General features: G+C 41.6%; 1 protein-coding gene across 11 annotated transcripts in view; it reads right to left on the bottom strand.

Moving 5' to 3' along the window:
- TNRC6C (trinucleotide repeat containing adaptor 6C) overlaps nucleotides 1–26,561 on the bottom strand; it is a 97,856-nt gene that overhangs the window by 6,878 nt on the left and 64,417 nt on the right. For 3 of the 11 annotated variants that reach the window (XM_063409846.1, XM_063409855.1, XM_063409857.1), the window contains 15 exons: nucleotides 20,494–20,703; nucleotides 19,135–19,301; nucleotides 18,387–18,491; nucleotides 17,864–17,944; nucleotides 17,186–17,243; nucleotides 16,833–16,978; nucleotides 11,422–11,595; nucleotides 10,039–10,185; nucleotides 9,487–9,609; nucleotides 8,132–8,215; nucleotides 7,603–7,834; nucleotides 5,804–5,971; nucleotides 4,550–4,741; nucleotides 4,247–4,390; nucleotides 1,417–1,533 (listed from right to left, as the gene is read on the bottom strand). In XM_063409846.1, the coding sequence (XP_063265916.1) occupies nucleotides 1,417–1,533; nucleotides 4,247–4,390; nucleotides 4,550–4,741; nucleotides 5,804–5,971; nucleotides 7,603–7,834; nucleotides 8,132–8,215; nucleotides 9,487–9,609; nucleotides 10,039–10,185; nucleotides 11,422–11,595; nucleotides 16,833–16,978; nucleotides 17,186–17,243; nucleotides 17,864–17,944; nucleotides 18,387–18,491; nucleotides 19,135–19,301; nucleotides 20,494–20,703 (2,148 nt within the window). The remainder of the gene's footprint in view (nucleotides 1–1,416; nucleotides 1,534–4,246; nucleotides 4,391–4,549; nucleotides 4,742–5,803; nucleotides 5,972–7,602; nucleotides 7,835–8,131; nucleotides 8,216–9,486; nucleotides 9,610–10,038; nucleotides 10,186–11,421; nucleotides 11,596–16,832; nucleotides 16,979–17,185; nucleotides 17,244–17,863; nucleotides 17,945–18,386; nucleotides 18,492–19,134; nucleotides 19,302–20,493; nucleotides 20,704–26,561) is intronic. The other 8 variants (XM_063409848.1, XM_063409847.1, XM_063409850.1 and 5 more) reach the window with 8 other exon arrangements.

The following is a 26,561-nucleotide window of genomic DNA, read 5'->3' as shown; positions in this document are numbered from 1 at the left end:
CATGGACTGAAAGGGACACAATCCTGCATCTTCTGCCCCAGCAAATGATGCTGTGACTGTGCTGCCCCAATGCTTTAACACTGATTGCAGAGAACAAGAAAATATTTGGTCTGATAAAGTCTAAGATGAAAAGATCTTATGAATTTTTATAAAACTAGAACTGGCAGATTTAAGTTTATACTGGATCAGTGCTTTAAGACATGACACAGACACTGAGTAATTTTATGAGTCCCAAAGCCAAATCTACCAGTTGCAAAATCACAGACTCAGTTACAAACACACACATTCCCCAAATTGCCTCCATTTATCTAAATCGTTTAACTCAATTATTTCATATTGAATCATAACAATTTAAGTGAAAGGGCAACTGCTCTCCCATCTTCTGGCAAACTGTAGCAACAAAAATAATTTGACAATGACAATGAAGACATTAATGAGTGTAAAATGGTGAGAGGAGAGGAGCAAGTCTGAGTTTGAGAGCTCAGAGCAGCCCAGCCTGTGATGGGGCACAAAATACAGGCACAGCACCACAGGCCAGGTGTTGCTATGCCACTGCTTCTCATGGGGGTGACACAAACATTACATGACACTACAAAAACAACAACAACAACAACAAAAAAGGCAGCAAATAAAGCAGAAATGCATGACAGATAAAGAAAAGCAAGCCACTCCTTTCTTTCCCTTTCACTGGAGGAAAACATCCCAGACAAGCCCTTTTTGTTTTGCATTCTGCAACCTGACCCAGAGGCTGCACCTTCAGAGAAGTGCAGGGGTTTCAGTGGGTCAGCATTTTCTTATCTAATCCATCTATACAGCCCAACACCATTTTATAATGGGACAAACTGCATAATTAGGCAGCTGGTTTGCAAGCAAAGTTTCCATGTTTTGCAAAAAAAGGTTCGAGAATTTAGAGCTCAGTAAAGAAAATGGATAATTATTTACCTCACCTACAAGCTCAGCCAAACAGGGGAGCATCAGGCTTTGGCTTGACTATTGAAAGACACAGAAGAGCCCCAAACCCCCCAGAGCCATGCAAGAAGTGCCCCTTGGAGGTACTACTGAAGCTTTTTCTGAGCTGAATGTTTCACTTGTAACAGCAAATTCTTTTACATCGCAAATCTCCCACCAGCTCTTCCTGGAAGGGGTCTGTTCCTGCTGAGTCCCTGGACAGTGTTCCTCCCCCAGAGATCCTGGTGCCAGCACTGAGTGACACCAAGTGGAATAAATCCATTTTCCAGCACAGTCCCAGGCACACCATCCAGCCCTCCCCACGGCAGGGCTGACAGGGGGGCTGCCACCCAGCACAGGGCCACAAACACCCTCCTGCCTGGGGCAGCCCTCCTGAAAGCCCTGGGAGAGCACTCCCTAGGGCCTTTTCCTGGGAATGCAGAAGCTGTGGAAGCAGAAAGGCCGTACCTGCAATGCTAGGTGCAGATGCAATGCTGCTGAAAGAGCTACTGTAGCCGGAGGCACTAAGCGGCCAGGCACTCGATGAAGGCAGCGTGGCATTCTGAGATGATGTTGGGGATGACCCTGCAGAACCAGCAGAGAAGCAACTAAGAAAGATGGGCATAATGATGTCTGGTGTGACATAAGCAAATCTGTTATGTGCAAATACAAACCATGCAAGGCATTCTCTTTAATTAGCCTGGTCTCTGAAGTCTAGGAATGAAATGTTACTGGAAGCGTGAGAAAGTGAGGCAGAAGTCCTTAGAAGGAAAGAGAAGAAAGCTGGCACAGGAACAATTGTAGTGCAGAAGGGAAATTCTGCATTTCTTTTGAGACACATGACTCAAAATATTAGTGTTAAATCATTTAGTCTCAGAGGAACAGGCTTCTTTTATCAAGGTCCTCTGCCAGCTGACTTAGGCAATGGCAACTGTAGATGAGCAGAGATGTGTATGATAAACTGTCCTCTTACCATGGGTGATCTGTCCTAAATTACTCAAGGTAAACACTTCCCCTACATCCTAATGCCCACAACTATCTTTAAATTTTTGCAGACTTTCAGTAAAAGCAAAGATATATTTCAGCAATCTCTTCTGAAACTGATAACATAAATGAAATAGCACAAAACCACCTCAGTAAATCATTTACAAACTGAGCAGCTATCTAAGCATATATACAATTTCCTTACTGGTAGCAAATGAAAGAAACTGAACATAAAATCAAAAATCTTCATTGCAAAGACCAGGAGAACTGAAAGTATTCTCTCCAGCCACCAACAAAGTTTGTTATCCTGGGTGACTTATCATTCCTGTCACACAGAGATGGGCTGTGATACTGAAACATCTTTAACTAATAAAAATAGGTGAGCTCTGTAGCAAAAAGCACTGTGTTGAGGTAGAAGGGAGAAAGTAAAAGGACAATCTCATCCCTCACAGCTGAATAAAAAACACAGGCTTTGTTTTTAACTGGAACAGCAACCAACCAAACTTTACTTTAACCAGGCTCCCTATGCTCCAAGGGACACCAATACAGACATCACTTTCAAGGAACAGAACTCTGTATCAGGCCCTGTCTGGAAATAATCTATTCCCCAGGCAGGAACTACGGAATTGAAGAAGATTCAAAGCCCACTGAGCTGAAAAGGGTCCTGATTCCTCATGGGTACAACTCTCAGCTCATAGAACTGACCCTCCAAAGCTTCATTAGCAAACAGGGCAAAGCAAACACGGACCCAAAAGTTCAAGTTTTGCCTGTTTTTAAGTGCACAGGGCAAGGGCAGCACACCCCACAGCCCGACCTCTAACTGGGGAGCAGCTCTGTCAGCACAAGCTCTGTGCTTCAGGCTGCAGTTAGACAAGCATAAAGAAACAGATTCTGCAAATAAAGTTTTTATTAAAACTCTATTATTACCAAGCTAAAAAGCTAATGAGGAAAAGAAGCACACAGTGACCCCACAGCCACTGCTTTTCAGAAGGTCTGACCTCCTGAGGGCCTGTTTACTTCTGCAAAGCCCATCTCTGCTGACCTCTCTAAGGAGAGGAGTTCTTTCTGCATTCCACAGGCAGATTATGCACCGACAGAGCTAATGTTCCTTCACTAAAGCAGCAGGACCTGTAGTGGATATCATCTGATTTTACAGGTACAGCTCTGTAGGTTTAGGCTTCTGGCTGAGGAGTTATTCTTGGGTGCACTGTTTCTGAAGTGTCACTCAATTACATCTTACAGCTTTTCTTTTTAACTTCAAACCTGCCTGTCCCCTTGGAAGCACTTTGGAGCCATCAGATGTTAATTCAGCCTTGTTCATTACCCAAACACTTCATGTTTCAGCTGAAAGAAAGGCTGCTTCCTGCTCAGAGACAACCACAACCACTGCAGGAATCAATGCTCTGGATTCCTTTTCCTCATGTTTCACATCCCTTGCCTGAGGTAACAAGCCCAGAGCTGGACCCAAACTTTAAGGACAGCCCTGGTTTACAATCTCTGCTGGTATCACAGATGTAAATGTTAAAACAAACCCCACATTTTTCCTCCTGGCAGGTCCTTCTGGACAGCCTGACGATGCTATTCCTGTGCCAATTGCAGTGCTCTGACAGAGTGCAGATAAGTTGGCTATTCTGGCACTCAGATCACAATTAACCAAGCCACCTTTCCCCTGATCAGCTTCCAGCACATGTAGCTAACAAGTAGCACAGTCACAATGCTTTCTTGTTTCAGAGAATTCCCTTTTTTTTCTGAAGTAAGCGCTGCCAAGAAAAAAGGAATGGAAATAGCACTAGGAAATACTAGTTAACTAGTCAATTCTCAATTTTTTTCTTTTATGGTTTTGGAGATGAAACAGTTCTAATTTATTTTGCTTATTGATCTTCTAACAAAGCTACAATAATTAGTGTACCAGAAGCCTGCTGTCTCAGCAACAACTATGGAACTTTTATATTGAGTCTTCTGAGAATTTGATTGTGTATAGATGAGTGTGGGCAGTGTGGAGAGCAAAACCTTGATCAAAACCATGTGAGATACAGGTTAGAAAGACTTCCAGTAATCACAGAAGTTTAAATTACATCTCACAGTGTTTTCCAATATAAAAATATTTACATTCCCGTGGAAAACAAGAAACTTCTTAATCCCTTCTTTCAAAACAATTATTTCTGGGTATTCAGTGACAGTTCCGAGCAGAAGCATTATTAGATTAGGAGCACATGCAAAAAAAAAAATGTTATATTTGTAACAAATGAGGTCAACCCTTTTTTGGAAGGGAAAAGAAAGTATGCACAGATGTGGAAGCAGTTTGTGTGTTTACCTCCACTCTTGAGCAGATAGCGATTCACATCCTGTATCGTGGTGTTTATGGTAGGCCCAGTTGGAACACTGCCAGGAGTAACATCAGGGTCATTTTCAGGATCAATATTCTGCAGTCCTTTCCATGGCACTCCTGGGTGAAACTCTGTTTCAAACACCATAAAAAGAGAAGTGTGTCAGTTCTATGTCTAATGTTCAATGTCTAATTCTCCAAAGCCCCTGCGTGTCAGAAGGACACAACAAACCCGCCCAACAACGCGTTTGAGGGACATCAGCCCAACAGCAGGGCCCTGGGTTGTGTTACCTGGTGGCCAGTTTATGCTGGAGCCATTGGAAATCTTATCACTATCGGATTTGGCACGTGACCAGCTGTGAGGAACAGCTACAGGTGGGCTGGCAGGAGACTCACTGTTCTGGATCAGATCATAGCGGCCGTAGGAGTCATCGAGGGAGGACTTTCCCGGAGGACCAATGCTCAAACCTCCAGGGATAGCACCTGCAAGGAGGGAAAGGGGCATTGTGGCTATGGAGTTTCAGCAGGGTGTATTTCCTAATTGTTTTCTTTTTTCTTTCTGTATTACAAGGATAAAAAGAAAACTGAATTGCAATCACAGTAAGTCAAGCTTAATGGCATCTGAAGCCTTAGCAGGAATTACAGCTGAGACACACTGCTGGTATAATCTAGGCACTCAAGTTAAAAAATTCAGCATTAAATTCCTGCCAAAAAAGACGAAGTAATTCAAATCATCACACTGATGGTAAGCAGGAACTTGCTGAGACAGCATACCAAGAAATATCCCTCATCTCATCCTTCCCTAGGCATTCAGTGCTGACAGGATGGATGATTTGACATGGCTGTTCTCATGTTCCTACAAACTATCAAACAACAATTTGGCAACAGCAGTGCAGCTACTTGCAGAATAAAAAACTGCTGTAGAAGAAACAATTCATGCTGCTCATAATAAAATCCAGGATATAATAGAGTTATCAGAGCCCCATGTTCTAAGAGAATAAATCTGGTACAGGAAATAAAGGAATAACTGGCTCAGGATACTGGAGGCGTTAGGGATAAAGGTGTTCAAAGAGATTAGCAATTACTTCTGGAAAAGTAAGAGGTTTGTGTCCCTAACTGTAGGCTGAGTAACTATGTAATCTATCATACCTTTCTTCAGGGAAAGGGTGATGATACTGGAAAAACTGTGGGAGAAAGCCAGTGTAAAGTTTTTTTGGGTTGAAGGTATGCAGGTCTGGAATAAGGGGAAAATTGTGAGATTTGTTTTGCCAACACTAAAGGCATGTTTTACTTGAACTCCATGATCCCAGCAACAAAATTCAACAAATGAAAAAAACATTCCTACACTGCATACAGGAAGTGACAGCTGTGAAAGTGAAAGCCCTTCACTGCAGAAATCACCTATAAAATCTCACGGGCTCAGAGGTCGGTACCAACCATTTGTGAGCACTGACACAAAAAAAGGAACATGAGAGAGAGAATTCCAGTTGCATGGTGGCTGGAATCACCAAAAGCCAGGCTGGCAGGGGTGCCAGGGGACATTACCGTGCTTGCTGGAGTTCTGGTCAAGCGAAGAAGCAGCACTAGACAGATTATCCATTGAGTTGGGGTGTGTCCACTGAGGAAGGCGAGACTGGGACTGAGAAGTGTCCTTCACTGACAAACCACCAGTAATGTCCATGTTATTTACATTCATGTTCGGGTTCAGTCCAGCTGGGGGGGAAAGAGATCCTTAGATATCATCATAGACTGAGGGATGGGAAAGCAGTGTTTGAAATCCAGCTGCAGTGTTTGAAACCCAACATTGATTTTCTGTATCATACAGATATCTGTATGCACGTGTGGCATTTTCAATGCACATTTTCAAGAACTTTTGCTTTTGTGGAACACCAAAAGAATTCCCATGAATTCAGAAAAAGCTAAAACCTTGCTACAATGGGGGAACCAAGATGTAGAGATAATATTTTAAAGCTGTCAGTGTTTTTAGTTGCCATCTCCTCACCTATCTCAGAAGAATGCACTGGGATGTTGTGTTTAAACCATTCCATGGCTAAGCCAAAATATTCCTAATGTCTCCCCAGCACCCCTCCACAATCTCTGCCACTTCATTTTGCTAAAAATGCCCCCCAAAAGGAACCAATTAAAGGTCAGATAGATGTTGTTCATCAGAGCAGGTTCTGCACTAACTGGGCTTCTATTTTGTATACTCAGAACAAAATCACTCAGGCTATTATTCAGGGAATAATTTTGACATGTTTCTGTGACATGAATCTGGGTCTTTTTTGATATATAATCCTGAATGTTAGCAGATCACAGAAAGCTGAGATATCATAAGAACCTCTTAGACTTAGGCCTTTAATTCATAAATCTTTTTGCCTTCTGATGCTCCCAGCCACAACAGCTCACCACAGCAGTCAGAATTACCTTCTTAACTGCTGCATGGCAGATAAAGCTTGGCAATACTATTGTACCCAGCATAAATAGAGTCACAAAGAGATTAAATTAATTCCTTTATGTCATAAAGGAAGTCTGTAGCATACATCAAACAATCACACAGCAAACAGGTCTGAAAGGTTGCTCTGTTCACTCTGTATCCAGGCCAAATCAACTATTTTGACTTCAATCATATTTGACAGATCTATGTCTAACCTAGCACAAAATGCTGGTGAAGATCTCAGGAAGATCCCAGATAATTTATTCCAGTACTCTGCTTAAACCAAGTGATCTAACTAGATCTCCTTTTATGCAACTCAAATTTATTACCTTTTGCATTAGGAAATGGAAAAAAACATCTTCCTAGCTCTCTTTACATTTTTGAAGATTCCAATGTCTCTTAAATCTTCTCTTTAAACTACTGAGCAGAGGATTTAATTTCTTCTTTAATAGCTGTGGTTTTGAAACGTTTAATCACCTCCACCACAATCTTTCTGCATTCCTTCAAACCGATCCAGGTATTTCTTGAAATACATTGACCAAAACTGATGCCTCACCAGTGATGATTACAGCAGAAAGGTGACTTTGCACAACTTTTTTCCAGATGATATTCCTGTTCATCAATATGATATTTGTGTATTTTACAACGTGACGCTGTTAATTTATATTTAGTTCATAAATAGCAGCATATGTGAGGAGTTAGCTAGGCAAATCTTCTGTTCTGATATTTGCATGCAGAACACAGGTGAGCAGACACAGCTACCACATAGGCATGATTTTGTTTTGTTGTTTTAGTGCTATTTTATATATATATTTATAAATCTGTATTTGTTACACTGTGGAGCCAAACACTGAGATGTGAATGAAGGAGATGGACTCCGTGTGTGCAGCTGCTGAAGGAGGACACTCACCAAGAGGGTAAGGAGCAAAGGTGTTCGGTGAAGACTGTTGCTCTTTGGTCTGCAGGTCAGGAAGGCCGGGAGCCTGGGGATGGGGTGAAAAGCTATCCATGGCTGATTTGCCTGCAGAGGGGTGCAAAGATAGATGTGGAGGGGGAGGCTGCTGCTTCATAAGCAGGGCCTGGGCCAGCTGGCGCTGGTGCTGCTGGATCTGCTGCTGCATGTTATTGATTGTACGTGCAACCTGCAGGGAGAGGGCCAACAAACAACTGTCAGTGGGCAGTCCACACAAACACGCTGCATTTCTTTGTGAATAAACAGTGAAATAACACACTGCACCTCCTTACAAACACAAACTGGCTGCGTAAAGGGCTGAAGAGCTTTCCTCCAGCAAGGCTGTGGATCAGCTTTACCACTCAGCACCTTCCCTGTGCATTCCTGAATTAAGGATGCTTTAGCTGCTTTGGTGTAACGTCACTGAGCCTCCCCAAGCCACTGAACCCAACCCTAAAGCACAGATTGAGCTGGCAGGGACACCTACTTGCTGCTCCTGTTGTCTCATGGGTCCGGAAACGTTACGCTGAGCCTGTAACATCTGCTGCTGGATTTGTAAACGTTGGTACGCCTGCGGGGACAGCGACAGGGACACGTCACACACAGCACACACTGCAAGCCCAACACGCCCCCTCAGCTGCTCTGCTGCACCACAACACAGACAAGGCAAACTCTGCAACGTTCTGAAAACATTCCTCCAAGCAGCAGTAATAATCCTGTCGCTAATGTAGTTTATAATACTTTAAGTCCCATGTTTATTTTCTTAAAAAAAAAAAAAAGTCCACATGGCAAAAAGTGGTCATTAAAGATAGGAACCTACTTTTTTTCTGAAATAACTGTAACACAAAGCAAGTTTATAGTATTATACAAATAGTATAAATACCAATTGTTATACTTGGTTTAGCCATTTTGAGTTCTGCCAGTACTTTGTAGTTGAATCACTTGTGCTGCTTTATTCCTGAAAAACCCCCAAATTTTCAAGTAGCTGGCTTGGCAGCAAGTTTTTTTACATGGTAAGTTTCTCTGAAACACATGAATTCAAATTCCAAAGGAATTCTGTACAGGTATTTTTCAAGTAGCTGGGTACTGTCAAATTATTATGGGAATAATGCTATGCTCCTTAAAACTAGAGAAAATAATCAGAAATGAGTAATAGTATCAAACACTGTTACTAATAAAAGAGTTTGACAAGCACCCTGAGACCAGCAACTGAACTAGCCTGTCATATGTTTAACCCTGGCCAAGAGTGAGTTCACAGTATCTCTTTTTAAAATACTCTTAAAATCCAATTAAGTATTTTCATACACATTTAAAAATATAGATATAAAATTTGAAAACATGGCAAAAGTACACAGAAGTAAGTAGTTATTACCACGTGACATATTTAATATACACTCCGTTAATTAAAGGAAATTCACCCTACACTTTTATTTTTCAGTGAGGCAAGTGAAGAAATTCTGCAGGTAACTCAAGTGACCAGCACTGCCAAGATTTCTCTCATTATGTTGTGACACATGCCCAGTTTAATCTTTCTACTGACATGTAACACACAGGCCAGGGCTGTTTGAGAACACACTGTGTTATTCACACCAGTAGGAAGACAACTGACTTTTAGTTCCACTGATCAGCTGTAAAGGATAATTATTCCACAAATGACTATTTATAAAGCCCAAGGCAAAAAAAAAAAGAAAAAAGATTGTGTTTCTTTAAAAAGAAAAAAGAAATCAGCAGCTGATTGTTTTGAAGATCTGTCATGTCATTTAAAAATTTAGTCATTCTCCTATTTTATCTTCATGCTTTCAATTCTGATTTAGAGCTTATCTGCCATGTCTTTTAACTTACCAGCTGCAGCTGATAGAGCTGGTTCAACATCGTCATATGCTGAGGATTATTAATTGGCGAGGTTAACTGTGCAGGGCTGAGACCAATGTTTTTTGCTGCAAACTGCAAAAGCTGTGCTTGAACCTGAAGAAGAGAAGAGTGTTAAACACTGTACATTTACTTCTAACAGTGGCAGCTGTGTGAGCCATTAATGAGAGTCACATTGGCTGGAAAATGTTACTAGCATCAGAAGTAATACCATGAACTATCAAAAAATTAGCAAGAGGCTCTAATACAATCATAATAACCATACTCAAGTGTTCAATTATAACAAAAGAGATGAGAACAAGCTCCTCAGAAACACCACTGTGCAAAAAGGAGCACGAGAATGTGCTCTCAGAGGTAATTATATGATATGCAAGTGAGAACACCTCAGCCATGTCACATCTTCCTGTCTAGGACACAAATAACACAGACACAGCCAGGCAGGAGGCTGTGAAGCCTCAGAAGCATGACAGAGCACACGGGAAGAATTCCAGGGAAAGGGAAAACGTGAGTGAGGTGTTGTCTGACCTGAGGGGATAGAAACTGAGGCACTTGAGCACGAAGACTAGGCTGGGATGAATTAAGAGGTTGCACTGGCGGTTGCTGCGGCTGTTGCATGGTCCTGGCTTGTGCTGCTCCGCTATTGCCAAACATACCCAGATTGCCACTCGGTATCTGCAGCAGGACAGGGACAGGCACTCAGTGACACCACAAACCTCATAACCTGGGGTTACCTGTCTGTGCAGGCTTTACTCTCAGTGATTATGACAGGCACAAATCAAGAGACCAGCACATATTAACTGTGCTGAACACCAGGTTTAGAACTGGGCAGGGCAAAGATTGCGTGTACCCAACATCCCAAACCCCCAAAACCTTGTAGAGATGCCTGAACAAAAGGCAGCTGTACTTGAAGATGGATTTCATAAGGATGCAGGACCCTGGAGGGTCACAAGAGGAACAATCAAAAGTACTTGCCAAATACATTCGTATTTGTATAGCAAGGGACAGGGGAACGGAGGCATTAAACTCCCAGTAACCCCATCCTCCAGCTGGCTAAGCAGTTTTTTTACTTAGTCATTTTACAAAGCTACTGATAATGGACATGCTATTAGTGGAGACTGCTTTGGAAAGATGTGCTTAATGGGCTGTGAGTGCTGGACAAGTACTGCCTTAAGAAAACTGACTTTAAAAGAATAAACATAATAAAGAGCCACAACAGAATGACGGTTTTTCTGTGCTCTCATTTCGTATCTTTGCTGGGACTTCAGTTTGATGACAAAAATAACCTTGTCATAATCAACAGTACTTTATGGCTTCTCACTCTCATGGTGGTTATCAGTTTCCCCTGCCCCCATCTCCTCTCCTTTTCTTTGCCTCTCAGCCTGTTCTACCCAGAGGCCAAAACACTTCCTTAACTCGATGCTCTACCTGACCCAGCCTCTGCAAGCCCAGTTTCCTTCTTGACACCTGCTCAAACTATGAGATGCCTTGACAGAGCAGGAGTAAAAAAGTCCCCATCACATCACCGAGTAATTATACCAGGCAGGAAAGAAGAATTGGACCAATCTCACTGCCTTACAGTCTGTGACAATCAGCAATGCCTCAAAAAAAGAGATTTCCCATCAGTGAAAGCAGTGCCACACCAGGGTTCAGGGGTGTAAATCAAAAACACTGCAGTCTCCTCTAGATGGATTTGTGTCATTAGCAGGCTAATTACAACTAAGCAGCTATTTGATGTCCTGTAAGGTGAACTGTTTACACAGCAGGTAGCTCCTCCTCTGATGTGTCACATGAACAAAGCTGCTCCACTCCCAGTTTAAACCCATTTTTCGTGGGGAAGAGGCTGACAGGCACTAGCAGCTACTCCAAGAGAGCCGAAATTCCCCTGGGGATCTCCCCCAACAGCCTTACCTGTCTAGAAGAATTCAAGTTTTGCATGCCCAGCCCTGAGGCAATCCCGCCCAGGGTCTGATTAGGGAGTGCACTGTTTGAAAGGGGGAGCTTCAGGCTTGGTGAAGGCAAAAATGGTGAAGTAGTGGGCTCTTCCACTAGGCCGCCATCCTGATTGGAGAAAGAAAGGGTGAGCTGTGTGCGGCACCAGAGCCCACAGCGCACAAACAGTGGCCCATGGAGACAGAAAAGGGCATGGATGAATAAAAAGAGAGAGATAAAAAAAGAGATGAATAACAGGGAATGGAAAGCATGGAGTGAAGGGAGAAGAAAAAGAGAAACAGGATTAAGGTCCGGTTTTTTGTAACTTTGTTGCACTTAATCCCCAAATGCACAATCACCCTCACCCACCTTTCCAGCGGAAAGGAAGGATTTTAGCAGCTGATGGCAGAGCTATCATGTGGCCATTGTCTCCTTCCCACTTAGGTTTTCTCCTTTCTTCTCCACCAGACTGAAAGGTGGAAGGGCAGAGGCCCAGCACGTTTCAGGGAAGCCCTCTGTCTGTCTGGAGAACTCCAGCAGCGGAGCACAGACATAAACCACTGCTTTAACAAACTCAAAACTTGGGAAAGGCCACATCAGCTTATTTGACACTAGTCTGGATTTGGTTCCACATCATAGCTCTGCTCTTAAAAAAGCATTTTTGCATTAATCCCCTTTCCTAACTGAGACACACGAGCCTCTTTCAATATTCACACAGCGCTGAGATATTAATACCCCACTCTGAAACATGACACTGCAAGGCAGCCAACGAACACAAACCATCAAACCCAGTAATGACAATATGGGCTGGGCAGCCTTCCTGAACATCCCCAGGAGGAGGCAGATTTTAGCAAGGCAGGAGAGCCCCCTCTGCTAACTGGGCTGTGAGGAACCATGGCTGAGCGTGGATCTGATGCACAGGAGGCAGCCCCCACGGGGGGCAAACAGCAAGGCAGAAAATAAAATAAATTAGAGGCTCCCCAATCAAACAGGTAGATCTCTGCTCGTGTTTCAGTGGGGCTCTGAGCTCTATCTCAAACTGTGCTTTGATGTCTGGGAAGCCTGCGGTAAGCATGATCAAATAACACTGTGTACAAAGCAGGGCTCCAAGAAAACAGGCAGAGAGAAAAAGCTTTAATTTGCAATGTGCTGGGCTGCTGTTTCTCAGGCAGTATGTTCATTGCAAGGAAAGGCTTTTTAAAGGGGTGAGGAGCTAGGTTATTTCAAACAATAAATTCAATGCCCCAGAAGACTGTGAGATACTGGTGAACCTCCTTTGTTCAAAAAGCAGCCCAGTCTGCTTACCACATACCCAAACAGATGACCTAATGCAGCAAGCATGCTCAGTGAATTATATGTTTTAAGTTAATCCTGAAAAATGCATTTTCTACAGCTCTCCTTTGATGCAAAGGAAAAGTTTCTTTACTATCAGGCAAAGTGACACTTGACATCCTATCTGACTATCCTGAGGGGGACACTGACATTTTCTAATGATATCCCCAAGGCCTTTCAGCTCGAGATATTTTACATTCTACTGGACATCAGTCACACTCCACAAACAACTGCAGCTTGCATGACAGTAACAGGTTCAAGGATTTCTCTTTAGATCACAGACATATGTTTACAATTCTACCCTTCCCCCTTCAAAGTGAAAATAATTTCAAGCTTGGTGCTCGCTCTCTCCTTCAGATGCCATTGTTCCCTATGTGAACAGACCTACTGACCATGAAATACCCTCCCTACCCCCCAGATTTATTCAAGACTTCCCTTACTGCCATTATTTTTTCTCAATTTGGAAACAGGCAGTGCCAAGGATGGCAGAGGACAGACCACACTGGAGACTCGGGCATTTCATTTCCAGACTCCTTCACAAGTGTGTTCCTTGGCCGAACTGCAGCAAATGGCTTTGTGTGAGTTTATAACACTTTGTTCATATTCACCTGGTTCTATTTTATTTAATTTGAACTCGTTGCATTGTGCTGCACATATCTGTGCGCTATAACTGAACTAAAATCAATTCATTTAAAATGGAATATTTTAGCTGGTCAAATTAAAGCACCCTTTAGCCATTTTCAAGCCGGACTAGAGGACAATTTTACTGCTCACAGTGGTTTCTGACCCATTATTTCTCCTTTATGTAATAATTGTTTCCTGAAGAACAATCTTTTCTACCTAACCTTTCCTCTTCAGTGATTTTCTTACAAATTGATATTACACTTCTTCCTCAGGCCACTCAATTAAAAATTGAATCATCACATTAATGCTCAATCCAGCAATGCTTTGAACTTTTTTGAAGGGACTTGACACAACCATAAAATCCTACTGGTACCACTGTTTTCTGCTAGTTATCTAACACAAAGCACCACACTGGTGTTTTTTTAAGATTTTGGGAAGTCTCTCACAATAGTTTCACACACCAAATGTGACAGAATGCAAGTGGAATTACTCAAAGGTTTTTAGCCCTATGAGATAGGGACAATTTAGCAGAGGATGCCTGGACACTTTGGCAGTCACCTGCCAACAACTGCCACTTCATGAATCAAAATGTCTCAACAGAGATGAGAGGCTGATGAATCTGCCAGAGGTCTTTATACAAAGTCAGTTACAGAAGTAGCTGGCAGAAAATACACATCAACTTCTAAACAAAAAGATTGGAAAAAAAAAACCCTTTCCTAAAAGAGGAAGTTAAAGTAATAAAATCTCATCTAAAAAAAAGTTATCTTCAAATCAAACACGAATTAGGCAAAAGAAACCTGGAGGAAATGCAATATTCAAAGAAGTGCTCATCATATAAGGAGTGACGAAAATGGTTTCACTCCTTGGATCCAAGGTGGCAGAGATGCAAGAGAGAAGAATTTAAATGATAACTTTAAAATCCTAGTGACCATTATCTAATTGTGACATCTAAAAAAAGTTTCTCCATATTAATACAGTATCCTACTTGTTATCCCAAAGACAAAAAACAATCGCAGACCCCAGAGATTACTGGGCTCAGAATGTGAAGGATGAGGCTGAAAAATCCCAACAAACAGAAACAAGGAAAAAAGTCCAGTCAGAAGATTTTTGGAAGAACAGAATTGAAGCTAAGAGGCATCAAGGCTTGTAGAACTGGATTTTACAGTAGTAGAAAAGAGGAGCTGATCACTGATCATGAGGTTAGGGAAAAGGAGACTTCATTTGCAAGGTAAGGATTTCAGTGTTCCAACACAAACTCTACACTTGAAAAAATGATCTCTTCTCTAGGCTTATTTCTGGTATTTTATGGATGCTTCCAGGAAAATCTGACAAGTTTTTCTTACAAATCTGATGGCTCCAGAAGACAGGTAACACCTTCAGTCAAACCTGACACCTAAGCACAGCACACCTGCCACCAAGGGTGAGAGATCACGGATCAGGGCTGCATATTTATTCCCTCAAGCCCACTGGATTTTCTCCTTTGTCCTTTTATGGTGCTACAGGTCAAGACAACATCCTGAGAAATAATAAATTAACACAGCACTGAGTGCCAAAGATTGACTTGGTGTGACATGGAATAAAGAGCACAAGCAGAGAAAGCAAACACTCAAAGGTGATGTTGAATGCACAGACCACTCCTGATCCAGAGAGAACAGGGAGTTCAGTAGGTCCAGAAGCAAATGTCAGGGTTGGAAATTTTCCCTCCTCAAATGTATAAAGTTAAAAAAATACTAAATGCTGGGTTTAATTGTTTAGAGAAAGTTGATGGAGTCTCAATGCCGGTGAGCTGAGAATGGTAACAATGAGCACACCACCCCAAACTACAACTTCACGAAAAGGAACCTTGCAGAATTTATTGAAAACTCAGCAAAGCCAACAAAAGGATGATTGACTTGATAAAGCAATAAGTAAAAGAAGGAATGTTGGCTGGAGTGCTCTGTGCAGGTGTGTGGAGAGCTTGCTCCTCACTGAAACAAGAAACAAGAAACAAGACAGCTCCAGACTTGTGCTCTGAAACAGCACCTCAAAGGGCAAAAAGGTTTTGGAGGAGTTGCTGGACTTGCATGAGCTGGTAAGAGAAAAAGAAAGAAAATTCTTTCCATAAATCTGGAAAGAATTTCTTTGGGGGAAAAAACCTCAGTATTCTTAGAGTAGAAACTATATTTATTTAATTCACTTAGCAAGTTGCTCAACACTGTGATAGCTAACAAATACAGTGTGGGATTATTTCTTTTGTTAGAGCCAAGTCACTGTGACAGATTATGCCTAGACTGATAGATTTTCCTTGCTGTATGAATATTAATGATTTTACTACTCCCTTCTCAATAGTTGTGTTTAACATATGTTTCCAGAATTATGCATCATGCTGCACATAATGCACCTCTCTCTCTGGCAAGAATTTTACTACTGAAGATATTGTTATCCAACAAAAGGAGAGGCTAACTGGCATGCATGCCTCTTGTGTGGCCTTCAATTAACACATTCATTAAAGTCTGCCGTGGCTGAGAATGAACTTTGTACGAGTGGATATCATTACTGCCTCACACCCTGTACACAGCTCATGGGAAATGAATTGGTTTCAGCACAGTTTGTCAAAAGCACTGATTTCTGTGTTCAGATTCCTCCACACATCTGTATGAGCCTTTAAATAACCTGGGAAATACAGAATGCATCTGAGATTCTTCTTTACTTATCAGTAATTTCCAGGGGGATTCTTAGGTGATTTGGTAAGTTTCTGCAAGACTTTCTGTCAAGGCTGTAAATCCCATTTCCTACTGAAGATCTGGCTGCACTTTTCCTATATTCCTTTCTTTAGCCACTTTGAATCCTGGATACCACAAACCTCTGGAGCCTTTTCCTCAGTCATTAAATAGTGCTGGAAAATTTGTCTTATGTGACCACAGACAGGGAAGCTCATTGGAGGAGCTATTTATGACTGGGCATGTCTGCTCTGAGACTTAACAAAAATACCTGAGCACCTCCTTCCTATTTAGGTACTGAACTTTCACTGAAATTTCTAAAAAGTTCCAAACTAAAAGAAGAGAATTAAGAGCCTAATTCTTTGAAGATTTTGGCCTTGGTCCTGCCTGATTGTGAATCTGGGCAAGGGTCACTGAATGGACTCTGTAAGAGTGACAAGATTCCTGTGCTTAGTTTTTTGTGCTTTCTTCCTATTTCTAGTTCCATTGTGTTACTGATTCCTTAGAAAGTTTTTAAGCATAAAACTGGGGATGATCATTGTTTATTTCTATGTGACAATCAAATCACTGATCCTTTCCACAAGGACCGAATTTCCCCCAAGACTGAAAAAAGACAAGAAAAGGAATAAACCCGTATCTACCACATTTCTTTCTACGCTTTCTAAGCAGACAGTGAAAATAATCCGAATTTCTACACTGTGCACACTCTGACCTGGGCACCTGGGCTGAACTCACCTTGTCAAGGAAGGTGGGGCGGTCCATGGAAGACTCTTTGGAGATTGGTGGTGGGCGGCAGCCAAGGGGTTTGGTGACCATTCCATTGTAGTCGGTCACTCCCATTCCACGCTTGTCCATTTCCACCTTCTTTTCCAGCAGAGCACCTGCACAGAAAGGGGAAATGTATTGGAAAAGGTGAGGCAGAGAGAGTAAAGTTGCCAACAGCAGTTCAGAGAAATACACCTTGCTTACAAAAGCAAGGCAAGATAATAAATATTATCCAATTGGTTTGAATAGAATCAAATGCTCAGATTCATGCAGGGTTCCTGTGTTGCTTTAAAGACAAAAAAGTTACTTACACAGATACTTACTCATGGCCTGATCGAGATTCATACTGTTGCTCTTCAAGGCCTCTTCCGCTGGCTCTCTCTGTCAAAAACAGGAATTATGTTAAGAGGAAAAGTAATCACATTCATGTGATTTCAAAGTAACCTGAGAAAACAGACACATCTCTTAAATACTGGGTTTAATGTTTACTCAGCAGCCTAAATAACGTCTGTGTGTGTTTTTTTCTGCTTTCAGTAATTCCCACAATTCAGGTATTGCAGTTTGTCAAGGAAGTACCGGCTCTACAAGGTGAAACACACTGTTCTGTTTAAACTCTTCCTGTTTTCCATGAACTCAAATATCACAGTGATATGACTTTCTCTAATAAACAACCCAGCTATACTCTCATTTCACTTGTTTAATAGAAAAAGAGGAATGGGAGGGGATTATTACTGCAGTTCAAAGTAATACCTGTTGTTATAAAACTATGAACTTCAAAATATTATAAAAGTCCTCATGGAAATGATATGCCCAGTTGATCTCGAATCATTCCATAGGTTTACAGCAGATTTCTGAAATCACAGTATGTGCTTAAACGCAGGTCAGACCTACTTCCTGACCTGGAGACTGAAGATCTTGGTGTAGCTACACAGTCTGCAACAGCCACAGGCAGAATACAAGCTAAAAGCTAAGGCACAGTGTGCTGGCTGAGCACTACTCACAGGGAAGCCCATGTCTGTGAGCTGTTTTATCAGACGGTTCATGATCCAGGCCTCATCCTGCTTGCTAGATGTCTTCATGCCCTTAGTAAATAAATGGGACATTCCATTAATGGGCTGCTTGCCACACTCATGGTAGTGAGATGTACATAAAAGAAATGGTAAGTGGTTTTTATTAATAACACATGCTACTGAAAGATGTATTAGTACATTAATTCAGAAAGTATTGAAGAACCCTCCGAGCAACACGACTACGATTCTCTTCCCCCAAAAGTGTAAAATTTTATCTCAGCTGAATAGGTGTTCAGTGTACTATTTAGTATTTGATTTGCTGGCCACTGAATTAAAGCCACCGTTGAATTTACGTATTTCATTTTAATCCTTGGCAGAAAAATATAATGAAATAAAGCTGAAATAGTACAACACTTCCTGAAAAACATTCCCAAAAACAAGTTTGCAACCTTGAAGTTAAGAATGTTACTCAGTGTATTTTCTTAAAAACAAACAAGAGCGTCTAGATAAACACCTTTAAAAGATCTCTGTGCAGCTTTTCTATCACAAAATCCTTAAGAAGTCTCTTCCTTTCAGTTCTCCAGAAAGTACCAAGGGACAAGCGCGGATTTGTTTTGGGCTGCGGACAGTACAAGAAACAACCATACTTGATCAAATCACCGGCCTAACTGTTGGCTAATGGAATAACAAACAAAGTGGCTAAATGCATTCCCAATTCCTTTAAGTTACAGCCTGGCCTTGTCCTGAAATAAAGACTGTGCAGTGGAAAATTTCCTCACACAATTGTCTATGTTCTTGGTTGAGTGCAGCATTAACACAAGTTCCCTTTGTTCTCACACACACACACACCGTCCTCACAAATAGAAAACAGCTTTTTTTGTTAAACAGCTCCATCACAAACTACTGTTTGCTTTTGCACCACCTTGGGAAGTGTCTGAAAGCCCCCTTAACACCTTCTCCTCTTTCTGTTAATACATTATCATTTCTTTAGAATACATGGAAGCTTATAAAACTTAGAGAAAACAAAGGCAACAACAACAAAACTCGTGAAGCATCTGACATGCCTAAATTCAAAGATCTCCCATTTTCCCCTGGAAACAAGGTAGGCTGTACTTGAACCACTGTAGTGGCAAGCTGTGCTTGTGTTCAGGTGTCAGGGCTTTTATTTCAGGTGTAATGCACCAGCAAATTTGTGACAACTTATTCTGCAAACGTTACGCTAATTCCACTCTTGCTGGAGAGTGTCTTTATTTTTGTCTTACCTTTTGAAGTCCTTTCTTCGGGGCATTCCCCCAGGAATTACAGGAGGAGCTGCTCTCTTGTGAAGCAGTATTATTCCACATATCTCCTTCTTCATCTTCCCACTGACTAGTACTGAGATTCACTTCATCCCCACCACTGCCCCAGCCTTCTTGCATAGATTTTGAAGCTGGAGGGAAAGTGGGAGAAGAAAAATCTTTCTCAGTTTCCTGCAAATTTTACAGAAATAGCCCTTTGTGCCATACATAATGTGCTAACATGAGTATTTTGAAGAGACAGAGGTTCATCAAATAGCTTAATTGGCATTAAAATGATAGGAATTGTCTTCTTTGAAGCTAGCAAGAAAAAGGGATGTTCTCCAAGTACTTAGAGAAGAAAACATTCAGCAACTGCAAGCCCCGCTTTTTACCAGAACTAAGATCTGTGGTCATGGCCACTCCATTCTCCTAGGAACAGGGAACCAAAGTATGAGCACACATTTGTTAAATGTTATTTTGCTTTCAATGAATCTCACCATTTTACCTACCACATTCTTCCATGAACAAACCAAATTTCAGTCATTAATGCTCAGAAACTCACTCCCATCTCGAAGAATGGAATCTGAAAGGAGCTTGTGGGCTGCAGGAAATGCTTCATATTCAGTGATGAGGTTCTGTCACCTCAGTCCATTTTATTCTGTTTACTCTGTTTAAAGCTGGGATTACTCATCTTAAGAGCTCTCGCTCCTGCTTTTATGTTTTCTGGGACTTCTAACTATGTCTCACTATGGTATTTTGCAGGAGTGAAACTCCAGGCAACCTCAACAGCCAAAAGAAGAGCCTAAAGCAATCACTGGGGCCCTCAGGACATTCAGAGATGGAGGATATTTATTAAATACTGTGAGAGAGGAATCACGAAGCAGGAAATAGTTCAGGATGTTCCTGAACCTGGCAATAGCTTTAATGGCTGCAGAAAACACCCCCTCACTCAGTTTAACCCCACATGAGGTTGGTAAGATCAGTGGTTCTCAGGTGTGGCTTTTCCTACCGGAATCAACTCTATCTTAGCTGTTCTCCACTGCTGCTCATCCCAATAGAGGTTTCTTTTAGACACCAAGGGTTTAAGTCCCAGTCACATTCTTCTGCAGTTTCACTGCTTCCTGCACCTCTGCTATGCTGCTTTCCAAAGACACAAAACTACTCTCCTTTAAACTTACAGATAGATGCACTATATTAATATTTTTGAATTAACTGGGTATTTGGATTAACAGCTAATGCAGTTCTGAGAATGAAATCACAAAGGCAGTGACTGAAATACACAGAAAAGCAGAAGTGGCAGAAGCATTCCCCTCCCCTGCCAGGCCGTGGCAGCCCTGTGTGTACCTGGTTTGCACAGTGCTGGGGCAGCAGCTGGAGCGTTTGTTCTTCCATAGGTCCCTGCTGGCTCGGCAGGATTCTCTCCCCACCCGGTCCCACTGCTGGGGGGCTTGCCCCACGCCGAAGTGCCATTATCAACTGCAGCAGAAGGGGAGGAGGGCTCTCCCCAGGAAGCTTCGCTCTTGGTGTGGACAGCAGGCATCTCTCCCCAGCCTGCTGGAGCAAGGCAAGGAGAACAGGGATGAGAGGAAAGGTTTATTCACCAAACAATTCCAAAAAACTTTCAACTTTATTGAAGAGTTTCTCTGGAAAGAGCATGAACCAGGAAGTACATACAGTGATTGTAGTTAAGTGTTTAAAAAAATCCCTTAAATTTGGTCCCAAGAGTTTTTTTCTTAATTCAGTACTAATGCCAAGTTGTCAACACAGAAAGAGGGTTTTTCTCCACAGCCAGAAGCAACCAGGCTGCCAAGTGAGCACCACACTGGTCCATGAGCAGCTGCTCCCACCTGCCCAGGGCCAGCATTCCAGGGACCAGGACCCCAGTCTGAGCTGGGCCTTGTCTCACTGAGTTTTTCACCTATTTTAATTCCTTTTCACTGTTTACAAACTACAAAATCTCTTTTCTCATGCCTTGGCAGTAAGGTGCTGTTTGATGTTCCCACTTTGAGTGAAGATTATCTGTGCTGAATGTATCCCTTAAAGCTTTTATTACAGCTCATGGTTACCTACCTATCCCTCACCACTGACCCTCTACATTATAATAAACATTATTTTAAGGCAACTAATCAAGACTGTAATTAGGACTCATTAATCAAACCATGGGGAATGGCAGGTAAAAGCCATTGTTTTCCTACAGAGTATTACATTAACTCACTGGAAGACGTAAGCTACTCCAAAGAAACAGCCTTAGTCTGGCTTGGCTTGAGTGTAATGCGCTTAAATCCATCTGACACGATTTTAGCCCTGCAGCAGAACGTGGCAGGAACAGCCACAGGGCTCCTGAGCAAAAGGAAACTGAATTTACAACCATCGTTACCAGAGATTTTCCAGAGAGAGGACTTGGATCACAGGTGGAGTTCAAGGTACTTTGCAAACGTGAACAACAAGCAAGAAAACAAAATTCTTAAAGACTAACCTATTTTTCTACAATTGTAAAAAAATTACATCCCATTACACGACAGCTGAGATCTCAACAAATATTGTAGAATTCAGTCTGCTTAAAACTCCCACTGGTAATTAGGCTGCTAAATCAGGAACTTGTTTTCTCTTCATTGGAGAGGAATGGTATTAAGATGAGTATTTTGTAAGTGAATGACCAGATGCTGCTTTGCCACAGCACTATTTCCTTTTGTTGCTCCACAATGGTATCTGTAAAAGGCTCTGGAAGGGTTTCAGAAAGCAGGAACAACATTTTCTCCAGAAATTGACACCCAGAATAGGTATGCAATGCAAGTACCTTGAAATACATTGGAATAACCAAACAATAGTGTTTCACTGAGCAACAAGTCCTTGCAGAACTCCCTGAGTTCCACAGAATTCCTGTAACCAGAAATTGCAGCAACATCCACTGCCAGCAACAACTCAAACAGTGCCTGGCAGAGAAAACAATCGAATAGATGGGCCCAGAGCTGTGCACTGCTCCTGTGTTCTGAATTATTTTTTTAAATATTTATTTTAGGCTCTATTCCTTACAGCCACTGCAGCTCTCTCAGACACTCATGCAAGTACAGATGGCACAACCCAGGGCCAAACTCTCCCCTGGCATCTTGCAGCTTTATAAAACTCCTTCTCTACCAGCAAGAGGCACTGAATTTAAAGCAAGCTCCTGAGACAACCCAAAATGTCACTGTTTCATTCAAGTGATTTCCAATTTATACAAAATTACCGTGGTTCAGGCTCGATCAAGGTAGCTCACATTTCTGGTTATTTTAAGGTGTGTAAAGAAGATAAACTGGCAGATCCACAGATGTACCTAAATGAACCTGTACTTAACATGACAGCCTCCTCGGTGTTGCACCTGAAATGTTTATTTCAAGGTTCCTGCTTGTATCTTCAAGCCAACTTTATTTAAGGGAGGGTTTATTTGAGTTTCTGCCTCACTACTCAGGAGGCAACTGGCAGACAAGTGCGAGTATTTAATCAAACTGGCAGCTGAAAAAGATTAACTGCAGGCAAATGAAACAGAAAACAAAACATCTCTCCAGCACCAACCAGACTGCAAACAGGGACACTGCAGAGTACTAACATCTCCCTCACTTTCTACAGGAAACTACCTAATTCAATTTATGAAATCATCCTTAAAACACAATTCATACATGAAAAAGCCAAAGTGTGCTATGTCATAGAATAAAAACCTCAAAAAATCCTGGTTCCTCTGTTGCTCTTATAAATTCAACAACTTCCACTAAAGGCCACAGATGTGTAATGTTCAAATTATTTTAAGTGCTTTTAAATGCACTGAGCAGGAAATAATATGGGATTACAAATAATGGGGGAATCAGCCTTTACTAACAGAAAATAATACTAGTACATAAAAGCAAACAAAATGAATCAACTAAAAAGTTTTCCAACTATCTTAACAAATAAAATTAAGGGCAGGAAATTAATAAATAAAAGCTGAAGGCTATACAGAAATAACTGTGCACTGCAAGAACTACCCTGTCTGTAATTTCTGGAGCACTTCTCAATTGCAAAGCTGTTTTCCCTCTGTGTAAATACTGCTGTCCCAACGCTACTGTCTCTGTGCTATCTTTAGTGACTCCAAATAATTCTGTTTTAGGAAGTTTAAAGGTGAATAAAGTTACATTTTTGAATGAATGATACAAAACTCTCCACAGCTGTTGGGAAGGCAAACCAAGACCTCTGAGTGGTCTCAAACCTGAACCTGCCAAACATTTTCAAAAGTTCTGCTTAACTTCCTATTTTCTGATGAAAATAATACAGATTTATGCTCTCCTGGTAAAAAGCTCCTTAAAACCCACCCCGATTTGCACGAATGTTGTTTCACAAGAGAATATGCTCCATTTAAAGGTTTCTTTGGCAAGAAAGTGAGGTTTTAGTACTGAAGTTCTTAAGCACTGTTAGCATTGCAAGAAATTAAAAGATCACAGTGAGTAATAAACATGGACACATTGGCAGAGCTTTGTTTTATAGAAATAAAAACATAATTAACACTGGGCCACAGCCAACAGGAAATCCTCAAGGGAAAGTGAAATGTTAACTAAGCTGTGGCAGGATGCAGTTGTTTTTCCTCAAAATAACCCTATAGCTATTTGGATGGCAGAAATTGTTTTCCTTTGAGTTGTTAGTCTGTGATAGATACCTGAGTACATGAGCACAATACAGGCAAACCAAAGTATTAGAACCTTATATAGATAAAAAGAAGATATTAGGCAGAAAAGAGGTTGTTTACTAATTACACACTAGTTATTCTGGGTTTTATATATACATTTAAGAGCCACCTACAACCCTTAATCTTTCAAATCCTCATTTTCTGAAAGGGATTCTAGTTCATCACTGAGCATTCAGAAAGCTTTAATTTGGGTTTCAGCAGTGACATTGCCCTTGTGTGAAAATCAAGGGCAGCTCTCTCAGCATCACTTGGCTGCCCCCAAAACCTGGCTGCCCATGGGCTGAGCACCCACCAGAGGGGTTTGGGTTTTCACATGAGCACCCTAAAGGAGCCCAAAGCTCAGCTGCTTTCAAATCCATTTGGATGGAAGTTCAAAATAAGAAAAACACTGTCACGTGAGCTGCCACTTAGTGGCACAGGATTAGAAAAGGAACAGAGATGTTTGGAGCTTTCAGAACTTACACCCAGTTCAGGTTGTTAAAATTTAAGCTCCTTGCTCTCTAGTAACCACAAAGACCTTAATTTGTGCCCTACAATCCCCAGTGGGAAGCTGGTGTTATCTTCTGTTGTTTCTTTCCTCAGCTGGAGGATGCTGGAACCCTGCCAGGCTCTCCTGATGTATTGAGAACAGGAAAGCATCAAGCCCACTCCTCAGCACTTGGAGGGTGGATCTGATGCTGTTTGGGATCCAAAAATCTCTTTTAATCATTTCTGTTTGCAAAACCTTTTCTCACTTATTATTCCCCTCGTATCAAAGCTGCATGAGTTAGAGGTGTTAGGAAGAATTATGCACAAGTAATTTAGATTAAACCCCAATCTAACTCAAACCCACCAGCTTTCTGCTCATCTTTTTATGTAATTCACCACTGCCTTGAGAACAAGCTCCTATAACCAGAAAGGACTGTAGCTATCACATTATCTATCCCTTTCCCTCCTCTTTTTTTCCCAATGGAAAATGAAACTCCTTAGAGCATTCTTCATTTTCAGCAAGTGTTTACCAACATCTGCTTCCCATCAATGGCTTTCAAGTTCTGCCTTCAAAGGATCTGGAGAACTTCTGGGGAAGGGTGACAACTCGAATAACAAGACTGTAACTTGGCCTCTATTTCCAAATTAATAAAGCATAAACTTCAAACCCAAAAGGGACTGTTAATCCTTTGTAAACCCCTAACTAGTGCTGTGCAGCAAAATTAAACTCCACTTCTTTGCTTGCAAGATGTGTGACTGTGACAGCTTCCACCTGCACCACTCCTCCCTCCTTGTACAGGAATGCAATCCATGATTCCTTATTCATTATATTCCCTGAATGTGACTGGCAGAGCACATCACCATGCAGGTGACAAAATGAAAATGCCCATGGTAACTACGGAGTTCAAGAGTTGTAGGATTTTAGATGAGCATTTAACTGTGCCCTACAGCACAGGCTCTAATAACACAATCATGCTTTGCCTGGAAAAGAGCTGCTGCTGGATGAACTTAGTTTGTGGATTGCAGAAATCTCCTGGTTAGAGGGTTCTTGTCTCCCTCACTGTAGAGGCTGGAAATGCCAAGTGGAGAGGGAACTGGAGCAGGAAAAAGAGTTAAACAGCACAGCTCCAGAGCGCAGGGCCTGTCTGCGTGGGAGGGAGGACACTCACTATTGCTCCCCATGTTTTGGCTGTGTTAGGAAGATGGGAGATGATTTGTAGCTGGTTCAGGTCTGTGTACATTCTCCCCACACCGTGAGGATGTTGCTGTGCAGCTGCCTGAGTGGGAAAACAGGGCCCCTGCACTCGGGGAATTACTGGGATCACTTGGAACTGCACTGTGCTCTGCGTGTGAGATAAGCACAGCAATGGTCCCTCTCTGGCACAGCCACAAGTAAACACGGGCACAGCTCAACACACAAGGGACTGACTGCTCCTCGCTTCCATTTAGACAAAAACCCTTCTATGGAGCAAAAATGCATAAGGCTTAATTTATGCCTGCTAAAACTTGATCGAAATTTTAGTATCAGAATCACATTTTAAATTGTCTTCACTTTACTAATTTTATACTTTCTTGCATGCTGACTTAAGTATATTCTGAGAGTTGGCTTTGCTTATCTTGGAAAATTAAAAAAAAAGAGAGAAGATAAAAGATCTGCTTATCTTAAAAGATCTTAGAATCTTTCTAGCTCACATTTCTCAAGAAGCCCAACACTGACTTTAACCTGGTCAGGGGACAGCTTGAGCAGGTTGGTCACATGTTCATAGGCAGCTTTCTGAATATGTAAACACATTGCTTCAAAGGAACCTTTCCTTTGCTACTGCTCATTCTCCAAAGGAATCATTGCAGATTAACACCAGCTTTTAAATTCCATTTTCAAAACCTGAAGGGCTCAGGACTGTTAAGTTTTCCTCCATAAAGTGTTAATTATTTGAATAATATTAACAATGCATTGCTGTGTATGCATGAACTACAAGCACCAATGTAATCCTCCAAAAATCACCTTAACGAAAACAAAACCTCACCCAAACCCAACCAAAAATCCACTTTCATACTTTCATTACAATTCAGGAATCTGAATTCTTGTTTCATGGGTGAAGGTTTAAATATGGATTAAATAAGCTAGTCACATATGTTGGACTGACCAAATACAAAGACATTTAAAGATTTCTCCTTCTGGAGCACGTTATTTTATTAAAATAGGTACCCTCTACTTTAAAATATTTGACCAGAGTGGGGAACATTAGACTAT

Source organism: Prinia subflava, chromosome 12, assembly GCF_021018805.1.
Source record: "Prinia subflava isolate CZ2003 ecotype Zambia chromosome 12, Cam_Psub_1.2, whole genome shotgun sequence".
Taxonomy (NCBI): domain Eukaryota; kingdom Metazoa; phylum Chordata; class Aves; order Passeriformes; family Cisticolidae; genus Prinia; species Prinia subflava.
The sequence above is the reverse complement of the archived record's forward strand: the minus strand, read 5'-3'. Positions and strand labels throughout refer to the sequence as shown.